General features: G+C 39.4%; 1 protein-coding gene across 1 annotated transcript in view; it reads left to right on the forward strand.

Annotated features, from left to right (window-relative positions):
* Nucleotides 1-20569, forward strand: part of LOC122555067 (cilia- and flagella-associated protein 47-like) — a 451312-nt gene that overhangs the window by 399268 nt on the left and 31475 nt on the right. The window contains exons 59-60 of the mRNA XM_043700727.1: nucleotides 2257-2416; nucleotides 13997-14091. Of these exons, the coding sequence (XP_043556662.1) occupies nucleotides 2257-2416; nucleotides 13997-14091 (255 nt within the window). The remainder of the gene's footprint in view (nucleotides 1-2256; nucleotides 2417-13996; nucleotides 14092-20569) is intronic.

The following is a 20569-nucleotide window of genomic DNA, read 5'->3' on the forward strand; positions in this document are numbered from 1 at the left end:
TCACTAATCACAACCTCTCTGCTCTGTTATGGAACGACTCCTGAATTTGACTGTATTTTAGACATTACCTATTTGATATAATTAAATCTTTATAAAGTAACCAGAAAGCCCCATTCAGGAAAATTACTTAAATCTCCCCCAAAACATAGCATCTCTCTAACTTATTCTCTCTCCATATATTTGGTTCTTGTTTATTTTCCTCCATTCCTTCAAAGATAGTACACACTAATCTTTTTCGAAATATATGTTATATTTGTGTTTTAAAAGATAATTTTACACAGCTTGAAATTCAGCACAGGTGAGAACCAGGCCAGGGGATCTTCCTTAAATTGCCTCTAAACCTTCTGCCTTTCACTTTAAAAATTATGACTTTTGGTATTGACCTTTCAACTAATGGAAACAGCAAGTTTGTATTCACTATATCCATGGCCCTTCAAAATCTTATTCACCTCAATCAGGTATCCTCTCAACCTCCTCTTCTCCAAACAACACAACCCAAAATTATCCAGCCTCCCTTCATAGCTGAAATTGTAATTCGTGTATAACTGTCTTTCTGGTACAGATTGAGAGTGGGAAAGTAAGGTGAAATGTCACAATTAATAGTTTACTTACTGATTTGATTGAAAATCCTGTATTATTTTTGTGCTTTAGTAACATTCACCTTTTGGGTTTCTAATCACAAGCTGTCCAAACATAGCTGCCCTGACATAGAAGCTGTGTCTTTCAGCAGCTTTTTTAAGGTACTTGCACAACCTCATCAGACTTTGAATTGGGTAAGGACTGAAAAGCACTGTTCTTTTCCCAGGTCTGAAGCAGGGAAAAAACCTGGAAAGAGATTAAATTATGTTTGTAACACTATTTCAACATGAATTTTTCCCAAAGCATTCAGAACCACCACAGATTGTAGATGGGCAAATCAATTCTACAAATCACATGTAACTGAAATGTAACTTACAGATTTGTGAACCCCAATTCTTACTGTTTTTAGTTCCACTATCCCCAGCTTTGCTTCCTCCCAAGATTTCTGAATCAAGCCCAGAATTCACAAATGCTGATGTCCCTCTGGCCCATCCGCACTCACATCATGCTGCAGCACCATTTCTCAAACGACTCCTCCATGAATGTTGACTGCTCTCCTCTAAGCCACTAACTATGTATCCTCACTCCAACCACCACCAACACCATCACAACCCTCACCACAGGGGCCCATGTATGTCTGTTCAGCCTGCAATTCCTCAAGACTTACAATACCCAAATTGGTACTCTCCATGTTCTAAGATTTCAGTTACTCACATGAGAATTACAATCTCCTTCCAAAACTTGCAATCCCTCTGAACTCTTCAATAGTGTGAGCTTCTCGTAAACTATATTTGGGAAGATTGAATCTGTTCAATGAAAAGAAGTAAGTGAACAATGAAGATTTTCAAGGTGTTTATAAACAATTGTAGCAGAACCAAAGATGAAGTATTCTTCTGGTTTGTGATAAGTTTGGAAAAAGTAACTTTTTATCAGATACACTAACAATCACCACTCAGACTTACATTGTTATAGGAGAATTTTAATGAATAGCTGTTCAGTCTATCTAAGAGAATGTCAATTTTATTAAATTAACTTATTCTTGAATACGTGGTATGGATCTGATGGAATCCTGTTGTTCAATTGATATGTTAAACAAATATTTGCTATTTTCTTAACCACAAAATGATAGCTCATTTATTTAAGGCATGGGTTGATTCAAAGCCTACTGCAAATGAGATTGAGACCTGTTTTGTGCAACTGAGCACAACATACTTTATAATGCACAGTATTTGCCTTTGACTCATCCATCCTTCAGAACTTTTCATCCTCGTGTTTTCTATGGGATATTAATGATCCTGGACATAAAAGATAATCATTTGCATAGAGTTCAGAGTTATTTTAAGTGCTTTTGTATTCCTGTTTTTGCTACGTAGCTCAAGACACAAAAAAAACCCTGAGCTATTTAACAGCATTGCAAATTTGTTAGGGCAGATTTATAAATCTGTGCCATTATGTAATTTGTCTCTGCAATAAATTGTACATTAACAGATTCATCTCCATGGTTTGTCAACTTTCTTTCAGTCAGCACCTTGTTCTGCCAAGTCATTTATTGTATTGTATTTAAAATTAGATAGCAAATCTGAAATTGCTATAGGTGAATTATACATTTCTAGTCTATAGAATGTGAAATTTCTTAACAGTATATGCTTAGACTCTACCTGTTGTTCAAATGAACAGGTCTATTACTACCCCCAAAAGGAAAGCTGGATATCCCTGTGATCTTTGCACCTGATGACATGGTTTTATATGAGGGTCTGTTGGTGGTACAAATTAAGAAGCAAGATGGAAGTAGTTGGATATACGAAATTGATAACGTAACCAACAAAGAGCTAAGAAGGTAAGATGAAGAAATAAACAGCTACTTCCTCAATAACGTTTTGAATGAACAATTGAACATATAAAATATAGTTGTGCTATTGTTGATACAAACCTGTATCAGATGTGTAATGAGTATGGTTGATTGCACAATGATAATTAAACATTAAAAGAAGTTGAGAAGTAATACTATAGGAAACGAAATTTACTTGAAACAAAATTTCTGGAAATCACAATGGGTCATGCAGCAACCATGGAGTGAGAGCAAGCTTACATTTCAAGGCTAGATGACTCTTCATCAGAAATTGAGTTATCCGGATTTGAAACTTTAGTTTGCTCTCTCTCCAAGAATGCTGCCTGACCCATTATGATTTCTAGCATTTTATTTTTGTTTTCAGTATAGATTCCAGCATCTGCAGTAATCTGCTCTTAAAATGTACTTGAATATCAAGAACCTCAACAAGGACTCTGTGCTGAACATTTGTTAGAAGGAAGTGACATATCAGCTGTAAAAATGTAGCTATTGTTGAGTTTTAGCAACTTGATGTTTAGAGATTCCCAAAACTACCCCCAAAATTCACTACTTTCTGCACTGGCAAGTGTCCTGAATGTCAGGAAATGCCAACTAGAGGTCTTAAATGAAGCATTACATAAGTAATAAGCATTACATTTCCAATGTTATTGTGATGTTAAATCTTTTAGTTTCCGATCTGTCTGTATCAATGAATGAACTAACTCCAACAAATTACTGAGGTGTAGCCAAATACTCCTCCAGTTTTTTTAATTCATCATTTGAGATGAGGGCATTGCTGTCTAGGCCAGCATTTATTCCCCATCCCTAATGGTCCAGAGAGCAGTTAAGAGTCAACCACACTGCTGTGGGTCTGCAGTCACATATAGGTCAGACCAGGTAAGGATGGCAGTTTCCTTTCCTAGAGGGTATTAGTGAACCAAATGGGTTTTTTCTGACAATCAGCAATGCTTTCATAGTCATTAGAACTCTTAGTTTTGGATTTTACTTTATTGAATTCAACTTCTACCATCTGCTATGGTAGGATTCAAACTCAAGCCCCCAGAACATTACCTGGTTGTTTGGATTTACAATGTGACGATAATACCACTAGGCCATTGCCTCCTTAAAGTGGTTGCATTGCTGCAGGGAATGGTGTACTGTGGTGGTTGGTTGTGGGGATATACAAGGAGATGGTTATATATTCACTTTGTGGAAGAAGTGTTAGAATATTTGAACAACTTAGTCAATTCTTAGAGTGCTGACTGTGGGCTTACAGGATCCAGTTTTAAAATGTGAATGATCACTTTAAATACTAAAATGAGAAGAGAATTGCATCTAAAAGAAATAAATGACTGAGTGTCAGTGTACATGGATGTTTGAAGTTAAAATTAATTTACAGATTTATGAACAGAAGCTAAATGCAAAGACATCATTTTGGTAAAGTGAGTAAAGTAATGGACAGTGAAATGTCTGTGAATGTTATTTAAGTGGATTTCAGAAGGCATTTGATAAAGTCCCTTATAAGAGACTGTTAAGTAAAGTAGATGCTCACAAAATTGAAGCCGAATTATTGACCTGGGCGGAAAAACAAATGTGCAGCAGGCTACAAAAAGAAGTGATTAATCACATGTGCTTATATGATAGGATGTGACTAGTAGTGTCCAGCAATGGTCTGTATTTTTACCATATTTAGAGACTTGGCCAAAGCATTAGAAAGCCTCACAGCCAAATTTGCCAATGAGACAAAGGTAAGTGGCATTGTATATAGTTTATGGAGAAGCATTATAGCATAAAGAAATGTTGGTAGCTTAAGCGAATGGACAAAACTTGCAAGTTGATCTCAATGATGACAAATGCAAGGTCATTCACTTTAGGCCTAAAAAGTGTAGAAAAGGATCTTTCCTCCATTGAGAACTGTGAAAAACTGTGGAGATCTGAAGAGACTGGGTGGTTTCAGATACACGGACCTTTAAACAGTCAGAAAAGTGAATACAATGTTGAGCTGTATATCTCCAAGATTAGAACGCAAGGGGTAAAAGGCACATTTTATAAAGTCCTGGTTATCCCATATCTGAATTAATGTGAACAGTTCTGACCACCATGTTTTAGAAAAGTCATATTGCCCATGGAAGGAACACAACGTGGATTAACAAGAATGGAACTTGAACTCCATGGATTAAATTACAAAGAGAGATTACACAAGGTAAGATTGTCAGCCCTGGAAAGCAGATGGTTGTCAACAACAACCTGTATACAAGCAGTCATTTGATAGTACAGAAGTATTGCTGAAAAATGCATGCTTTATTGAAGATTTTCCTCTTGCAGACATCAGGCATTTCACAAGAATATAAATTCAAGGGGAACACAAATACTTGCACTGCATGAGTGGAGAGTACTGATTGTTTGGCAAGTTGACTCTGATTCATAGAAGTATTGCTATGGATGATGTGTCATTAGTTAATTGACAGTTAACAACCAGGATTTGTTTAAGTTATAAACCAGGCAGATTGACTTGAATGATCCTGAAATGAATCATTGAGTAGCTGTCACCTATGTTATTGAGTTGAAACAGGCATTGTACATGTACATGTCCTTACTGGAACATCTGCCAGCAGATAAATATCAAGTCCTTGGATGTTGTAGTGAGAGATTATCTTAAGTTAGCTGAGGAAAAGACTGAAGCTGCTAAAGGAGAGTCTCACAGATAGTACTTGATATTGAAGACTTGAACAATGTTCAAACTCCAGAGAGGTAAGCTGTCAACAAGAGTTTTGGGTTCAGAATCTTGTGCATCTGGAGTTCAAAAAAATTGTCTTTTACAATTTTCTCTGTGCAAATCTCTGAAGTTTCTGAAGGTGAATTTGTGATAGGTGATTGATAGGATTTAAGATTGATGATTATACAATGGTGGTGCATAGTTTCTGTTGTCTTGCTTCTAAGGCCAGGAAGTGGTATTGCTTTGGATTTCCAGTTGGCAGTTTTACCCTTATGAGCGATTTCAAATTGTGAGATGTGAAAAATGTGAAAAAAGATGTGCTGGTTAGTTGCATGGTCTTGTTTGGAAGTGTATAAACAGACATGAAGTAATTTGTAACATCTACACCCTGCACGAAAATTCCTTGATACTTTTCCTAAAGTCGCAAATCAAACTTTTAACCTTCACTACCAACGGAATGCTGCAGTGTGCATTGAATGATAACAAAGAATAATCGCTTCACCAAATATAGATCTGTTCACACAGCTATATTGTTTTAGTCTATTGTTAGTTTACCATATTTTTGTTACAAATTTGTACAAATGATCTTAAGTGTGCTGGATATGTCTGACCTGATGGCAACTGATCAGTAAATCGCTGACATGGGTTTCTGTTGACAGAATTAGGCTGATTTCAAGGGGGCAGTGGTATTATTGCTAGACTGTTAATCCATGGATCCAGGTAATGTTCTGAGGGTCGGGGTTCAAATCCTGCCATGGCAGATGACACAATTAAGAGCTTAATGATGACATTGAAGATTGTTGGAAAAACCCATCTGGTTCACTAATGTCTTTTAGGAAGGAAACTGCCATCCTTACTTGGTCTGACCTATATGTGACTCCAAGACTCTCAGTAGTGTGGTTGACTCTGAACTACTCTGTGGGCAATAAGGGATGGCCCATGTCCCCTGAATGTATAATAAAAAGGCATGGCTGCAAAGGACTGAGCCGTGTCTATTGATATGCACAGCCTCTAACACATGTAAATGCACCATGCTGCAAACGTGATTTCAACACCACTCTGGGATAAAGACCACCAGGTCCTGGGGATTTAGCAACTTTAAAACTGGTTAATTTATTCCCTACAATCTTCTTACTAATGTGGGTAGCACACTGACTCAGTGGTTAGCACTGCTGCATGATAGTGCCAGGGACCTGAGTTCGATTTCACCCTCAGTATCTGTGTGAGTTTGCATATTCTCCCGGTGTATGTGTGAGTTTCCTCCCACAATCCAAAGATGTACAGGTTAGGTTAATTATCCATGCTAAATTGCCCATGGTGTTTAGGGATATATATGTAAGCTAGGTTGATTTGACATGGGGGAATTGCAGAGTTACAGGGAAAGGGTAGGGGTGGATTGGATGCTCTTTGAAGGGTTGGTGTCAACTTGATGAGCCAAATGGCCTGCTTCCATTCTGTAGGGATTCTATGATTTGTGCACCTGTCCAATTATCTTTAAAATGTGGTGACTGTACCTGCATCTACCACTTTCTCTGGCAGTTCATTCCAAATACGAGACACCCTCTGAGTGAAATGTTGCACCTTAGGTCTCTTTCAAATCTTTTTCCTCTCACCTTTAAGTTCCAGATTATCTAGCCTCTCCTTACAACTCAAACCCTGCATTCCCAGTAACAACTTTGTAAATCTTTTCTGCACCCACTCCTATATAATAATATTCTTCTGATAGCAGGGTTATACACAGAACTGTACACAATACTCCAAAAGTGGCCTCACCAATAACCTATACAACCACAACATGATGTCAAAATTCTATCACCAATGGCCTATGCAATGAAGGCAATGTGCCCAAATGCCTTCTTTACCATCCTGTTCACCTGTGATGCAACTTTCAAAGAACTATATACTTGAACCATTAGGGGTTCGACAACACTCCCCAGGGCCCTACCATTAACTGTATATGTGCTGCCCTTGTTTGTCTTACCAAAATGCAACACCTCATATTTATCCAAATTAAACTCCATCTGCCACTCCTTGTCCCATTGACCCAATTGATCAAGATCCCTTTGTAGTCTTAGATAATCTTTTCATGTATTTTTCCAATCTGACTTTTGTTTCGTGCCTTAATTTCCCTTGTTCAAATTTAACAGCCCTCTTCAGAATGAACTAACTCACTTGCAGCCATAATGTAAAATTCTACCATATCATGGTCTCGTATATCCCTAAAGATCTTTTACAAGAATATTTTTAACTATCTCTTTTTCATGAACTCATGATCTGCACATCCTGCAGCTTGTTCATTAACATACTACTTGAAAATCATTCAACCACACTCCAGAAGGTTGTCCTCCATGGCTTTAGTGGTAGTTGGCTTACCCAGTGTGTTCACGTATTGAAGTCAATCATGATAACTCTGTTGCCTATGGGAGAAGCTTCTCTAATCTTTTGATTAATACTGTGCCCCATACCACAGGTACTATTTGGTGGCATATAATTCATTCCAATGTTAATGTTAAAAATGAAAAGTTTTGAAAATATCTCTTTTTTTTCACCAACGTATCTTCATTTGGCACAGTGAAAGTAAAACATGCCAAGGCATGTTATAGTCTTATTATTAATCAAACTATGGCACCGTGCCACATAAGGAGATATTAGCTCAGTTAACAAAAATAATTTGGTCAGAAAGTTAGATTTTAAGAAGCGCCTTCTAGGAGGAAATCGAGGTAGAAAGATGGATAGATGTAGGTTTTAGGCAGCTAAATGTTTGGGTTTAGGGAACTAAGCATGCAATCACCAATGCTGGGCATTCTTTGAAGAGACTGCACAATGATATAAACTTGGTTAGGGACAAAAATCTGCAGATGCCGGATTCCAAGATACACAAGCAGGAGGCTGGAAGAATGCAGCAAGCCAGGCAGCATCAGGAGGTAGGTAAGTCAACATTTCGGATGGTCCTGAAGAAGACTTCTCAACCTCCTGATGCTGCCTGGCTTGCTGCATTCTTCCAGTCTTCTGCTTGTCTATCATAAATGCTGGACCAATTAAAATCAGGGACACTCAAGAGTCCAAAAATAAGGAGTGTAGAAATCTTAGGAGTGTTATAAGGCAGGAGAAGAGCATAATGATGGAGAAGAACAAGGTCATGAAGGAATTTGAAACCGGTAATGATAACTTTAAAAGCAAAATGTGGCTTGACAGATGGTCAGCAAACACAAGTGTGATAGATGAATGGAACTTGATGCATATTGACTAATAGCCAGCAGAGATTTAGATTGTGCTCAAATTTACAGTGGATAAAATATGGAAGACCACTCATTGGAATAGTTGAGTCTCAAGGCAACCAAGAAATGATTGAGGGTAGCTGAGAAAGGGGCAAAGTGGTGAATGTTATGGAGTTGGAAATAGGTGGTATTACAGATGATGTGTTTCCAAGCAGTTAAGGGATGTCTTGATCAAAGTTTTCAAGGTATCAAGAGACATGATGGAAGTGAATAGAGTGTTTCCACTGGTTGAGGAATCTGGGGCTAGAGCTCATAAACTAAAAATTTGAAGGTAATATTTAAAGAGGGAATTTAGAAACACTTTTACACACGAAAGCTTGGAGAAATTTTGAACTCTTCCACAATTGCCAATTGTATTATATCATTGCTAAACTTTAAGTCTGGGATTAATAGATTTTGGGATATTTTGACCTTTCAACATAGGTTTTGATGGATTTGGGGCATTATAGAGTCTATATCTCATTGAATCCCATGATCTCATTGAATAATGGAATAACCTTGAGGGGCTAAATGCCCATTCCTGTTCCTAAGTTCCTTGTGGGTGAAAGAATTAAGATCTGAAGTAAAGAGTAGATATTTGGGCCTAATTTATTACTAGAATAAGGATTTGAAAAATAGGAAGGGAATTAATTTTCCTGTTTTTCTTTCAGGAACTCAATGCTGCGTTTTAGAAGTCAAAGATATTAAAAACTGATGTAGTGTTGATGAACCATCTCTAGATGTCTTTCGCAAGGTTTCTAATATAAAAATACATTACTTGCTAATTTTATCAGTGACATCCTGTGGCAGAAGGTCAATACTATAGTGAACCCCTGTGTCAGCTCTATTTCTGCTTTCAGTGATTTTTGTGAATTGTGTTGTTATAATAGCGAGCATTTTTACTGTTGGAGAATAAAACACTTTCCGCTTAGGCATGCAGTGTCAATATTAGCCATTCCCAGATCAAGTAGGTCCAGTACAGAGCAAAACTTCCATCTTCCCTATTCAAATTATTTGTTTTACCTCTATCTAAAGACCAGTACTATATCTACTCAATAATAGAGGTAGCTACTTCCATTCATCTGTTGATGTTGCTTTATGATCAGTCACTCAAGAAGTCCACCCTATTTGTTTTGTTTGACTCTAAACCACATGAAGTCGCATGGCTTCAGCTTAAACATGGACAAGGAAGCCTCCTGCTGATTGTCATGTACTGTCCTCCCTTGGCTGATGGATCAGTACCACGCCATGTTGAGGGGATGAAGTGCTGACGGTGTCAAGGACCCAATGTACACTGGGTGGGGGGATTTCCATGTCCATCACCAACAGTGGCTTAGCAGCAGTACTACTGCTTGAATTGGTTAGGTCCTAAAGGACATTGCTGCCAGACTGGGCCTGCAGCAGGTGGTAAGGGAACCAAGAAGAGGGAAAAACATATTGGACCCAATCCTTACCAATCTGCCAGGAGTAGATCGATTTGTCCATGACAGAATGCATGTGAGTGACCCCCACAAAGCCCTTGTGGAAATGAAGAACTCATGAACTCATGATCTGCACATCCTGCAGCTTGTTGCTTAACATACTACTTGAAAATCATTCAACCACACTCCAGAAAGTTGTCCTCCATGGTTTTAGTGGTAGTTGGCTTATCCAGTGTGTTCACATATTGAAGTCAGTCATGGTAACTCCTTGTGGAAATGAAGTCCAGCCTTCACATTGAGAATACCTTCCATTGTATTGTGTGGCACTATCACTGTGCAAAAATGGGACAGACTTTGAACAGATCTAACAATCCAAAATTGAGCATCATTAAGGTGCTGTGGGCCATCAACAGCAGTAGAATTTTACTCTGGCACAATTGCATGACCTGGCAAATTCTCCACTCAATCATTACCATCAAGGCAGAGAATTAACGTTCATTCAAAGGAGAGTGCAGGAGGATATGTGAGGTGTAGCATCAGGCAAACGGAGTCATCTCAGCTCTCGACCATCTTTGCAGTAGTTCCTGACAGTCGTGTCCTAGGTCCAACCATCTTCAGCTGCATGATCAATGACCTTCCCTCCATCATAAGGTCAGAAGTTGGGAGATTATTTGCTGATGATTATGCAATTTTCAGCACCATTTGTGACTCCTCAGAAACTTAAGCAGTCCATATTCAAACACAACAAGATCTAGACAACATCCAGACTTTGACAAGTGGCAAGTAGCATTCACACCACACAAATACCAGGCAATGACCATCTCCAATAAAAGACAAGCTAACCACCACCCCTTGGTATTCAATAATGTTACTAACTTTGGATTTCTCCACTATCAACATCTAGAAACTCAACTGGACTTGATGTGGAGGTGCTGGTGTTGGACTGGGGTGGGCAAAGTCAGAAGTCATACAACACCAGATTATAGTCCAACAGGTTTATTTAAAATTGCAAGCTTTCAGAGCATTGCTCCTTCGTCAAATGGATGTCAGGTGTCAGGTTAAACTAGACTTGCCACATAAACACAATGGCCACAAGAGGCTCGGAATATTGTAGCCACTAACTCACTTCCTGACTCATCAAAGCCAGTCCACATTCCAGACAACACATTCCAAGCCTACAATCTCTTCCATTTAGAAGGACATTGGCAGCCAATACATGAGAGCAATGCCACCTGCATGCTCCCCTTCAAGCCACTCACCATCCTGACTTAGAAATACATCACTTTTCCTTCTCTGTCACGAGGTTAAAATCCGGGAATTTCCTCCCTAAAGGCAATGTGGATATATCAACAGCAAATAGACTGCAGCAATTTAGGAAGGCAGTGCAACACCATCTTCTCAAGGACAACTAGAGATCAGCCATAAATGCTGGGCAGCCAGCAATGCTCACATTGCACAAGTAAACGTTTAAAAATTCCTTCTTAAAATGCACTCAATTTCTTAGCTGTAAAAGGAGGTTCTATAAAGGGATTTTGTTGGCCTGGAATTTGTAATCAGCAATGAAGCAATAAAGCACTCTTCTCACCATGAAGGAAGCCTACTGCATGGATTTTACCCTTCCCAACAAACATTTAAACCTGATGCTCGATATCCAACAACAGAGATAAAATATGAAGAAAACTTCATGTTTGTATTATGGAATGCAAGTATTGTTTCGCATCTTTATCTGTTCACTGTTATTTACTGGAGTAAAATGTTTCAAAATGCTGCCCCATTAGTTAGACAGTTTACCTCATAATTTTGCTCAAAAATTGTTTGCTGCAAGTAGATGGACATGCTGTTGATAGTGGGCAACAAGGTCAACAGGGCATCTCAGCAAAACCCTGGTGAATGTCTGGACCACTGGACATTGCTCTTAAACAATGATATTTAAGGAGAGAGGAAGAAGAAAGAACATTGGATGATCAGTGAAACAAAAGAAACATAGGAAAGAAAGTTAAAGCTTGATATGTTAAAAATCTTCACTAATAGCTTATTACTAGTCTTCCCAAAGAGATTCCTTCAACTTTGGCCCTGAATTGCCATGGTCTATAATTGTAGGGATCATTCACCATATTTTTGTTGACCATGGGCAACCTTACATCAAATGTAAAGGATAAAAATATGTCTCTCGTTATCTCATCCGCATCTTAATATGTTTGGAACATACACAATTCATTTAGCCTTTATATCTGATTAGAATCACAACAATATGCTCTGGTGGAGCCTTCTGGTTATTTTCACTGTGGAGCCACAGGAAAGGGTCAAGACGGGAATAGGAATTTGGTGGCTTGGCAAGTGAAAGACTAAGCTTTTGGCAGGGAAGGAAAGAGCTTGCAAGTAGTGGAGGATCTGTTTTCCAATGCTAATAGACAAAAACAATGGAACTTTATCTTTAAAGTGCCTGTCACATGACATTGCCCAAAGCATATCAGATATTTTTATCTGTGTGTTTCAGGTTACACAGGGATATTTTATGGTGCATTGACAACTTGAAAGCAATTTAGAGTGGTGAAGTACAAAAGTTGTTTAAAAGCTATTCTGAAACAGTTCCAAGATAGCCACCAATATGTGGGAACAATTTTCTGAAGTTCAAAATAAATATATAGTGAAAGACCAACAATGCAAACAAATTTTACCAGTAGGCCCATTGTAAACATGGTGGTGATTATATGTACCAGCTGAGGAAGTCTTGTTTGAAATCGTTAGGACTCACAAGTATTGTGTCCAAAATCACAGTTCAATTTATGACTGATCATTGGTAGCAAATATTGTAAAATTGCAAAAATAGTGAGTGGCAGGGTGACACAGTGGTTGATACTGCTGCCTCACAGTGCCAGGGACCCAGGTTCGAGTCCCACTTTGAATGACTGTCTGTGTGGTGTTTGTACGTTCCCCTCGTGTCTGTATGGGTTTAGGTGGGTGCTCTGGTTTCCTCTCACAGTCCAAAGATGTGTAGACTAGGTGGGTTGGTTGTGCTAAATTGCCCATAGGGTCCAGGGATGTGCAGGCTCGGTGGATTAGCCATGGGAAACGCAGGGTGGCTGGGTCTGGATGAAATGCTCTACAGAGGGTCAGTAGAGACTTGATGGGCTGGATGCCCTCTTTCCACACTGTAGGAGTCTACATAAGTCTCATCTGTAACCAAATAAATCACTCCAAAAGATTACACAACGTTCCAGCTGGCTTCAATAACTTTTTTTAAGTATGTTTCTGATATGTTAATATTGCTGGTTGGCTTTTTATCATTCTGGTTATGGTTTTCTGTGACATTCTGGTTATGTCTATACTTAGATCTCTATTTTCTTTTCTTGTTTCTTTGACCATTGTGTTCTGGAGTAATTCTTCTAATTTTGTTTTAATTATTTTATTGTTCTCTTCTTTTATCATTGGGAATTACAGACTTTTGATAGTAGTAATTTATATGTCAGTATGGAAGGAATTACATGTCATAGAGTCATAGAGAAGTACAGCACGGAAGCAGATCCTTCAGTCCAACTCATCCATGCCGACTAGATATCCCACCTGCCAGCACCCGGCCCATATCCCTCCAAACCTTTCCTATTCGTATACCCATCCAGATACCTCATAGGTCTCGGAAGATGTTGAGTAGTGGGTAAGGAAGTTGGGGAGGAAGGAAGAGGCAACTGGATTGATTTGTCTAGGATGATTAATTTGGTCTACAGATGAGAAAATGGACATGTGTGCGCTCACTCCATTTCTCTCTCTGTGTGAATTTTAGTCCATCCCTCATCTTCCAGATTCTTTCTTTAACACAATAGTCTCCTGAGCATACGTGTTACCTTTGTCAGTAGTTCAGTTCTGAAAATGCACAGAAGACTGAACTGCCAATAATACACAATAATTACAAATGAGACTAAAAGATGCACAGTTTGTGACTGTATCACTATCTGTGCCACTTGGATTTCAGTCTGATAATTATGCTGCAGGTCATTCATCAGATGAGCAGTCCACTTCACAGGATTACTGTCCAAGATGTGAATATGAAAATTATCTCTCCCTCCTTCCTCACTTCCCAATTTAGTTGTGCTTGCAATTTAAACAGTGAGATTGAAGAGTCTAAGGATCGAAATCTTAAATTCCTTGTTGCTCACTAAGTTTTATATGAACAAAATTATAATTGTTTTCTGTTTAGTTTTTGTAGGTCACAAGAAGGAGGCATTTCTGCAATCCGATGGCTGTATCCAATCTATGGTATCCCTGAAACATTGTCCACAAAACTGTCACCTGGTAAGTATGCAAAGGACATTTGCTTCCAACATTGTGTCATGAATCACATGTAAACTGGTTAATCCACATGGTAGCAATTCAACTATTAAACTACAGTGCACCAGTTCAACTTATTTACAAACCGTTTACTTGGCATGGAGAAAAGCAGCTAACATTGATTTCTGCTAAAAATGCAGACTTTAAAACAAATATGTGCAAAGTGAGCAGCTGAGCTGGTCAGCAACACAGAAATACATTTATGTTGACATCAAGCTCGCCAGACTAGCCAGACACGAGAACTTTTGATAATCTTGCATAGAGAAATTGTGGAAGATTATTGTGCATATTTCAATCTTTGTGTTTTCTCTTTGCACAACTGCATGATTTACAAAGCTGGATATTTGTCTATGTAGAGATTGTGATTTCTCCAAAAATGTCTCTGTTGGCAGTGGCTTCTTATACTGTTTCATATTTTCACCACCAATCTTCTGCCAAAATTAGGGGCCTGGATTTTATATGCGCTCACTGGGTGTCTTTCCAACAGGGTGGAGGGAGCACGTAGAATAGGTCAGGTGGCTAGCCCAGGACCTCCCACCCACTCACGAGCTGACATGAAAGTTAGTCAATAATTCCTGGTCATTTAGGCATGTGAGTAAGCCTATTGTCCAGAATTATCATCTGTCTAAATCAAAGTTGTGATTTAGATGGTGTAGACATTGAGGTAGGAGTGGGAGTTAAAAATCCATTTTTAATAGTCTACATGAGGACTGAATGGAAGGAACGGGACACATCATTGAATCATTCAGGAATGCCACACATGTAGTATGGCAACAAGATGTCACCAATCACCTTCCTTCGTTGACAATTGCATGAAGTAACCTCCTCCCCACCCGAAATCCCCAGTCATAATCCCTTCTTGCAGTTCCTGCACTTCTGGCAGGGCCCATCACTGAGCTGTTGCACTATCAGGAATAATGAACTGATAGCTCTGAGGATGGGAATTCCTCCCACTGAAGTCTACTAAATTAACCTACCCGTGGCTTGTCATGACTGTTCAGCAGACTTTTGTTTCAATATATGCTTCATATAACATTAATTGTTAATCTTAATTATTTTTTAAAAATAATGGAGTCACTGAGCCTACAATACTTTCAGGGAGAAGTCACATTACCCACTTTGAAGGTGTAAAAAGTATTGATTTTGAACACCTCCAGTTAGATAGAAACTGCTCAAAGGAAACAAGCCTTTATTCTATCTCTTTTATTCTGAAACTCTTATCATCAAAGTTTGAGAATTTAAAATACACTGGCAGAATTTATCACTGCATAGGGAGAGTTCTTAAAGGAGAAGTCTGAATCTTCACAACTGTCTCCAGAAAAGTAAATTGCAACCAGCCAGAACTCATCCAGCAGGAACCCCAGTGCCAATACCTTATGCAGAAAGTGACTTCAGGTCCAGTAAAATGGCGGGCGAGTGCAGGGCATCATGGAAAAGTAGGACATTGGTTGGGGTAGCGTCTCTGGAATATCTTAAATTTATATACTTTGGTTTCTTAAATTTGGTTGTTACCTGCCCTCTACCCTTGGTTTGGCTATTTTTTCTAAACACGGCCCATTTTTACCTGTATCCAAATGGCAACCTCTGTAACAAAAATTGAGTCAGGCAAGTCCTGTTGTGCTTGGCTGCACCATTCACCTGATCCCGAATCTCTGGAGAAGCTGGATACTAATGAAGCCATGCTACGTAGGATTAAGGACATGATGGACAATATGTGGGCCAAAATCATTATCAAGTTTGAATCTATAATTTCAGAGATGGTTAAAAAGGAGGTAACAACTGCTCTGAAGCCATTGGAGGAAAACATTTCTTTGCAATGCGGGACTATTTTAGACCTGGAACGTTCGGCTAATAAGTATGATAACCGGCGAGCTAGCCTCCGAGTTAATGTTAATGTGTTATCTGCTATGGTAGAGTCTCTGACTAAGAAATGTGAGGACTTGGAGGCCTGCTCCAGGTAGAATAATATTCGACTTGTGGATATACCTGAGGGATTAGAGGGTCCTCGCCCCCACGGAAGTTATGGCCCAACTTTTATAGGACTTGCTCAGACTTGAGGCCAAACCTGTGTTGGACAGGGCCCATTGCACGCTGCACGCTAAACTGAAAGAAGGTGAGTTATCTCGCTCGATGGTCGTCAGGGTGAACCAGTTTCGAGTGAGATACACTGTGCTGGAGATGCTTCTCCCTTTGTATTTAATGGAAAGAGAGTATACATTTTCGCGGATTTTACCCAGACTGTGGCTAAGCAGCACGTGACTTTTGCCAAAGTAAAGAAGGAGCTACACTCATGTCCTAACATTAAAATTGGCCTTCATTATCCAATAATATTACATATCACCTTACTGAGCAGCCTAACCCATAGGTTTGATGACCTGGGTTGCGCTATGGACTTTGTGAATTAAAACCTTAAAAAGACTGCAGGTCCATAGCCGGATTGATAGTTGGGCCTAACTAGGCTGATTAGATATTAGCTTTATGCTAACACTGACAAAGACTACATTTCCTACTGTGGAGATGAACACATGCCGTGTTCATGGACTTGGATTTGGTATTCTTCTTATATTTGATTTCATTCGTCAACAAGTGCATGTTTTCTTACTCAAGACTTTATTTTGTCGAAAGGTTGCTCAGTTGGTACCAAAGAATGTAGAGTTTAATTGTTTAACTCTTTATAGTATATACTTTTATTCCATTCAAAATTTTACTCATTTTTACTTCGTAGTTTTTGTATAGTTAACTTTTACATTCCCCGAGATTGCCATGTAGTTGTTTGAGGCTACAAAAGACAACAGGTTTTTTTTACGATGGGGGAAGAGAGCATGTGCCCATCTCGAGGGTGCTTCTGCTGGGAGAGGAAGGGGCTGGTGGGCAGGTCATAGAGTCCTAGAGATGTACAGCACAGAAATAGACCCTTCCGTCCAACTCATCCATGCCAACCAGATATCCCAACCTAATCTAAATCCATCTGCCAGCACATGGCCCACATCCCTCTACACCCTTCCTATTCATACACCTATCCAGATGCCTTCTAAATGTGCTCCATTGGAGGGATACTGCTAGGGGGGGGTGATGGAGTTTGTTTAGTTCTGATGGGGATCGGGACAGGGGGTGGCACATATATCACTTTTACAAGGTTTACATTTATTTATCTATTATTGCACATTTGGAACTTTACGAGTGATTATTACATATAACACAGGTTAATGCTTCACCACCTTCGGGAGGTGGGAACATTAAATTTGCCAGTTGAATTGCAAAGGCCTGAACAACCCAATTAAACGCAGTAAGGTTTTACATTACTTGCGGCATCTTAATGCCCATATAATTTACTTTCAAGCAACCCACTTGAAAAATACAGAGAGTCCTAATTGAAATGAGGTTGGATTGGACAAGTGTATGTTTCCTCCTTCTCCAGCAGAGTTAGAGGAGTTGCTCTTCTTTTCCATAAATCTATTCCTTTTGTCCATGCTAAAACTACCTCTGTCTCTACTGGCAGATTTATGATAGTTATTTACAGGACAGATTTTTGACATTGATGTAATCATGGCTAATGTTTATGCTTCCAACTGGGATAATGAGGCTTTTTTCAGACGGTTCCTTTCAATGTTACCGGATTTATCTTCACACCAGTTAATCTTGGGAGGAGGTTTTGACTGTTGGTTGAATCCTCGCTTAGACCGTACTTCCTCTGTTCCAAGTGCCTAGTCCAAATCTGCTAAAATAATCAAGACTTTTATGGAGGAGTTTGATGTTGTTGATCCCTGGCATTCTTTCATCCCTCTAAAAAGGAATTTTTTTTTTTTGCAAGTCTACCGCACTTTAACACGTATTGATTTCTTTTTGGTGGAAGACAGATTGCTCACATCCATTTCTGGTTGCAAATATGATTCAATTGCTTTATCAGACCATGCATATGTCTTTATGAATGCTCGCTTTCAGACGTTTCTTAATACACGCCCATCTTGGCATCACAATGCATGCTTAATCTTCGAGGAAGATTTTGTTAATTTTGTTTCTCAGCGGATAGATTTTTAAAAAAAATTGACAAAACCCCAGATGTTACAGCTTCCTTGCTGTCGGAAACCCTGAAGGCATTCATCAGGGGTGAAATAATTTCTTATGCAGCACATAAGAATAGACTTAGGAAAGAAAAAATGGCATGGTTAGCTCAATGTCTGTCTCAATTAGACTCTCTTTATGCAATTTCTAAGTCTTCAGAAGTACATAAAGAACTCATATTCCTACAGGCCAAGTATGATGTTGTAATGTCACAATATACCACTGAGCTTTTACTTCACCCTGGGTCTAAATTTTATGAACAAGGAGATAGAACTATAAATTGTTGGCCCACAAGTTGTGCCTAATGTCCTCAATTAATCCCCCAAATTAAGGCTAATTGAGGTGTCACTTCAGACCCATTAGAAATCAACAAGACTTTTAAGAAATTTTACATTTCACTTTATTCATCTGAATGTTCTTCTGCTACAGTAGATTTTGAGAACATTTTTGGTAAGGTTACTGTTCCGACATATTGATCAAAATGTGGTAAAGACGTTGGAACAAACAATCACAGCAATAGAGTCATAGAGATGTATAGCATTGAAACAGACCCTTCGGTCCAACCCGTCCATGCCGACCAGATATTCCAACCCAATCTAGTCCCACCTGCCAGCACCCGCCCATATCCCTCCAAACCCTTCCTATTCATATACCCATCCAAATGCCTCTTAAATGTTGCAATTGTGCCAGCCTACCACCCTCTGCGTGAAAAAGTTGCCCCTTAGGTCTCTTTTATATCTTTCCCCTCTCACCCTAAAACTATGCCCTCTAGTTCTGGACTCTCCAACCCCAGGGAAAAGACTGTGTCTATTTATCCTATCCATGCCCCTCGTAATTTTGTAAACCTCTATTAGGTCACCCCTCAGCCTCCGACACTCCAGGGAAAAGAGCCCCAGCCTGTTCAGCCTCTCCCTGTAGCTCAAATCCTCCAACCCCAGCAACATCCTTGTAAATCTTTTCTGAACCCTTTCAAGTTTCACAACATCTTTCGATAGGAAGGAGACCAGAATTGCGTGCAATATTCCAACAGTGGCCGAACCAATGTCCTGTACAGCTGCAACATGACCTCCCAACTCCTGTACTCAATACTCTGACCAATAAAGGAAAGCATAACAAACGCCTTCTTCACTATCCTATCTACCTGTGACTCCACTTTCAAGGAGCTATGAATCTGCACTCCAAGGTCTCTTTGTTCAGCAACACTCCCTCGGACCTTACCGTTAAGTGTATGAGTCCTGCTAAGATTTGCTTTCCCAAAATGCAGTACCTCACATTTATCTGAATTAAACTCCATCTGCCACTTCTCAGCCCATTGACCCATCTGATCAAGATCCTGTTGTAATCTGAGGTAACCCTCTTTGCTGTCGCCTTACTGAAGTCCATATAGATTACATCTACTGCTCTGCCCTCATCAATCTTCTTTGTTACTTCTTCAAAAAACTCAATCAAGTTTGTGAGACATGATTTCCCACGCACAAAGCCATGTTGACTATCCCGAATCAGTCCTTGCCTTTCCAAACACATGGACATCCTGTCCCTCAGGATTCTCTCCAACAACTTGCCCACCACCAAGGTCAGGCTCACCGGTCTATAGTTCCCTGGCTTGTCCTTACCACCCTTCTTAAACAGTGGCACCACGTTTGCCAACCTCTAGTCTTCCGGCACCTCATCTGTGACTATTGATGATACAAATATCTCAGTAAAAGGCCCAGCAACCACTTCTCTAGCTTCCCACAGAGTTCTCGGGTACACCTGATCAGGTCCTGGGGATTTATCCACTTTTAACCATTTCAAGACATTCAGTACTTCCTCCTCTGTAATCTTGACATTTTGCAAGATGTCACCATCTATTTCCCAACAGCCTTTCTCTTCCGTATCCTTTTCCACAGTAAAGACTGATGCAAAATATTCATTTAGTATCATCCCCATCTTCCATAGTTTCACACATCGGCTGCCTTGCTGATCTTTAAGGGGCACTCTGCTCTCCCTTGTTACCCTTTTGTCTTTAATATATTTGTAAAAACCCTTTGGATTCTCCTTAATTCTATTTGCCAAAGCTATCTCATGTCCCCGTTTTGCCCTCCTAATTTCCCTCTTAAGTTTACTCCTACTTTCTTTATATTCTTCTAAGGATTCACTCAATCTATCCTGTCTATACCTGACATATGCTTCCTTCTTTTTCTTAACCAAACCCTCAATTTCTTTAGTCATCCAGTATTCCCTATACCTACCAGTCTTCCCTTTCACCCTGACAGGAATATACTTTCTCTGGATTCTTGTTATCTCATCTCTGAAGGCCTCCCATTTTCCAGCCGTCCCTTTACCTGCGAACATCTGCCTCCAATCAGCTTTCAAAACTTCTCACCTAATACCGTCAAAA

Source organism: Chiloscyllium plagiosum, chromosome 12 (assembly GCF_004010195.1).
Source record: "Chiloscyllium plagiosum isolate BGI_BamShark_2017 chromosome 12, ASM401019v2, whole genome shotgun sequence".
Taxonomy (NCBI): domain Eukaryota; kingdom Metazoa; phylum Chordata; class Chondrichthyes; order Orectolobiformes; family Hemiscylliidae; genus Chiloscyllium; species Chiloscyllium plagiosum.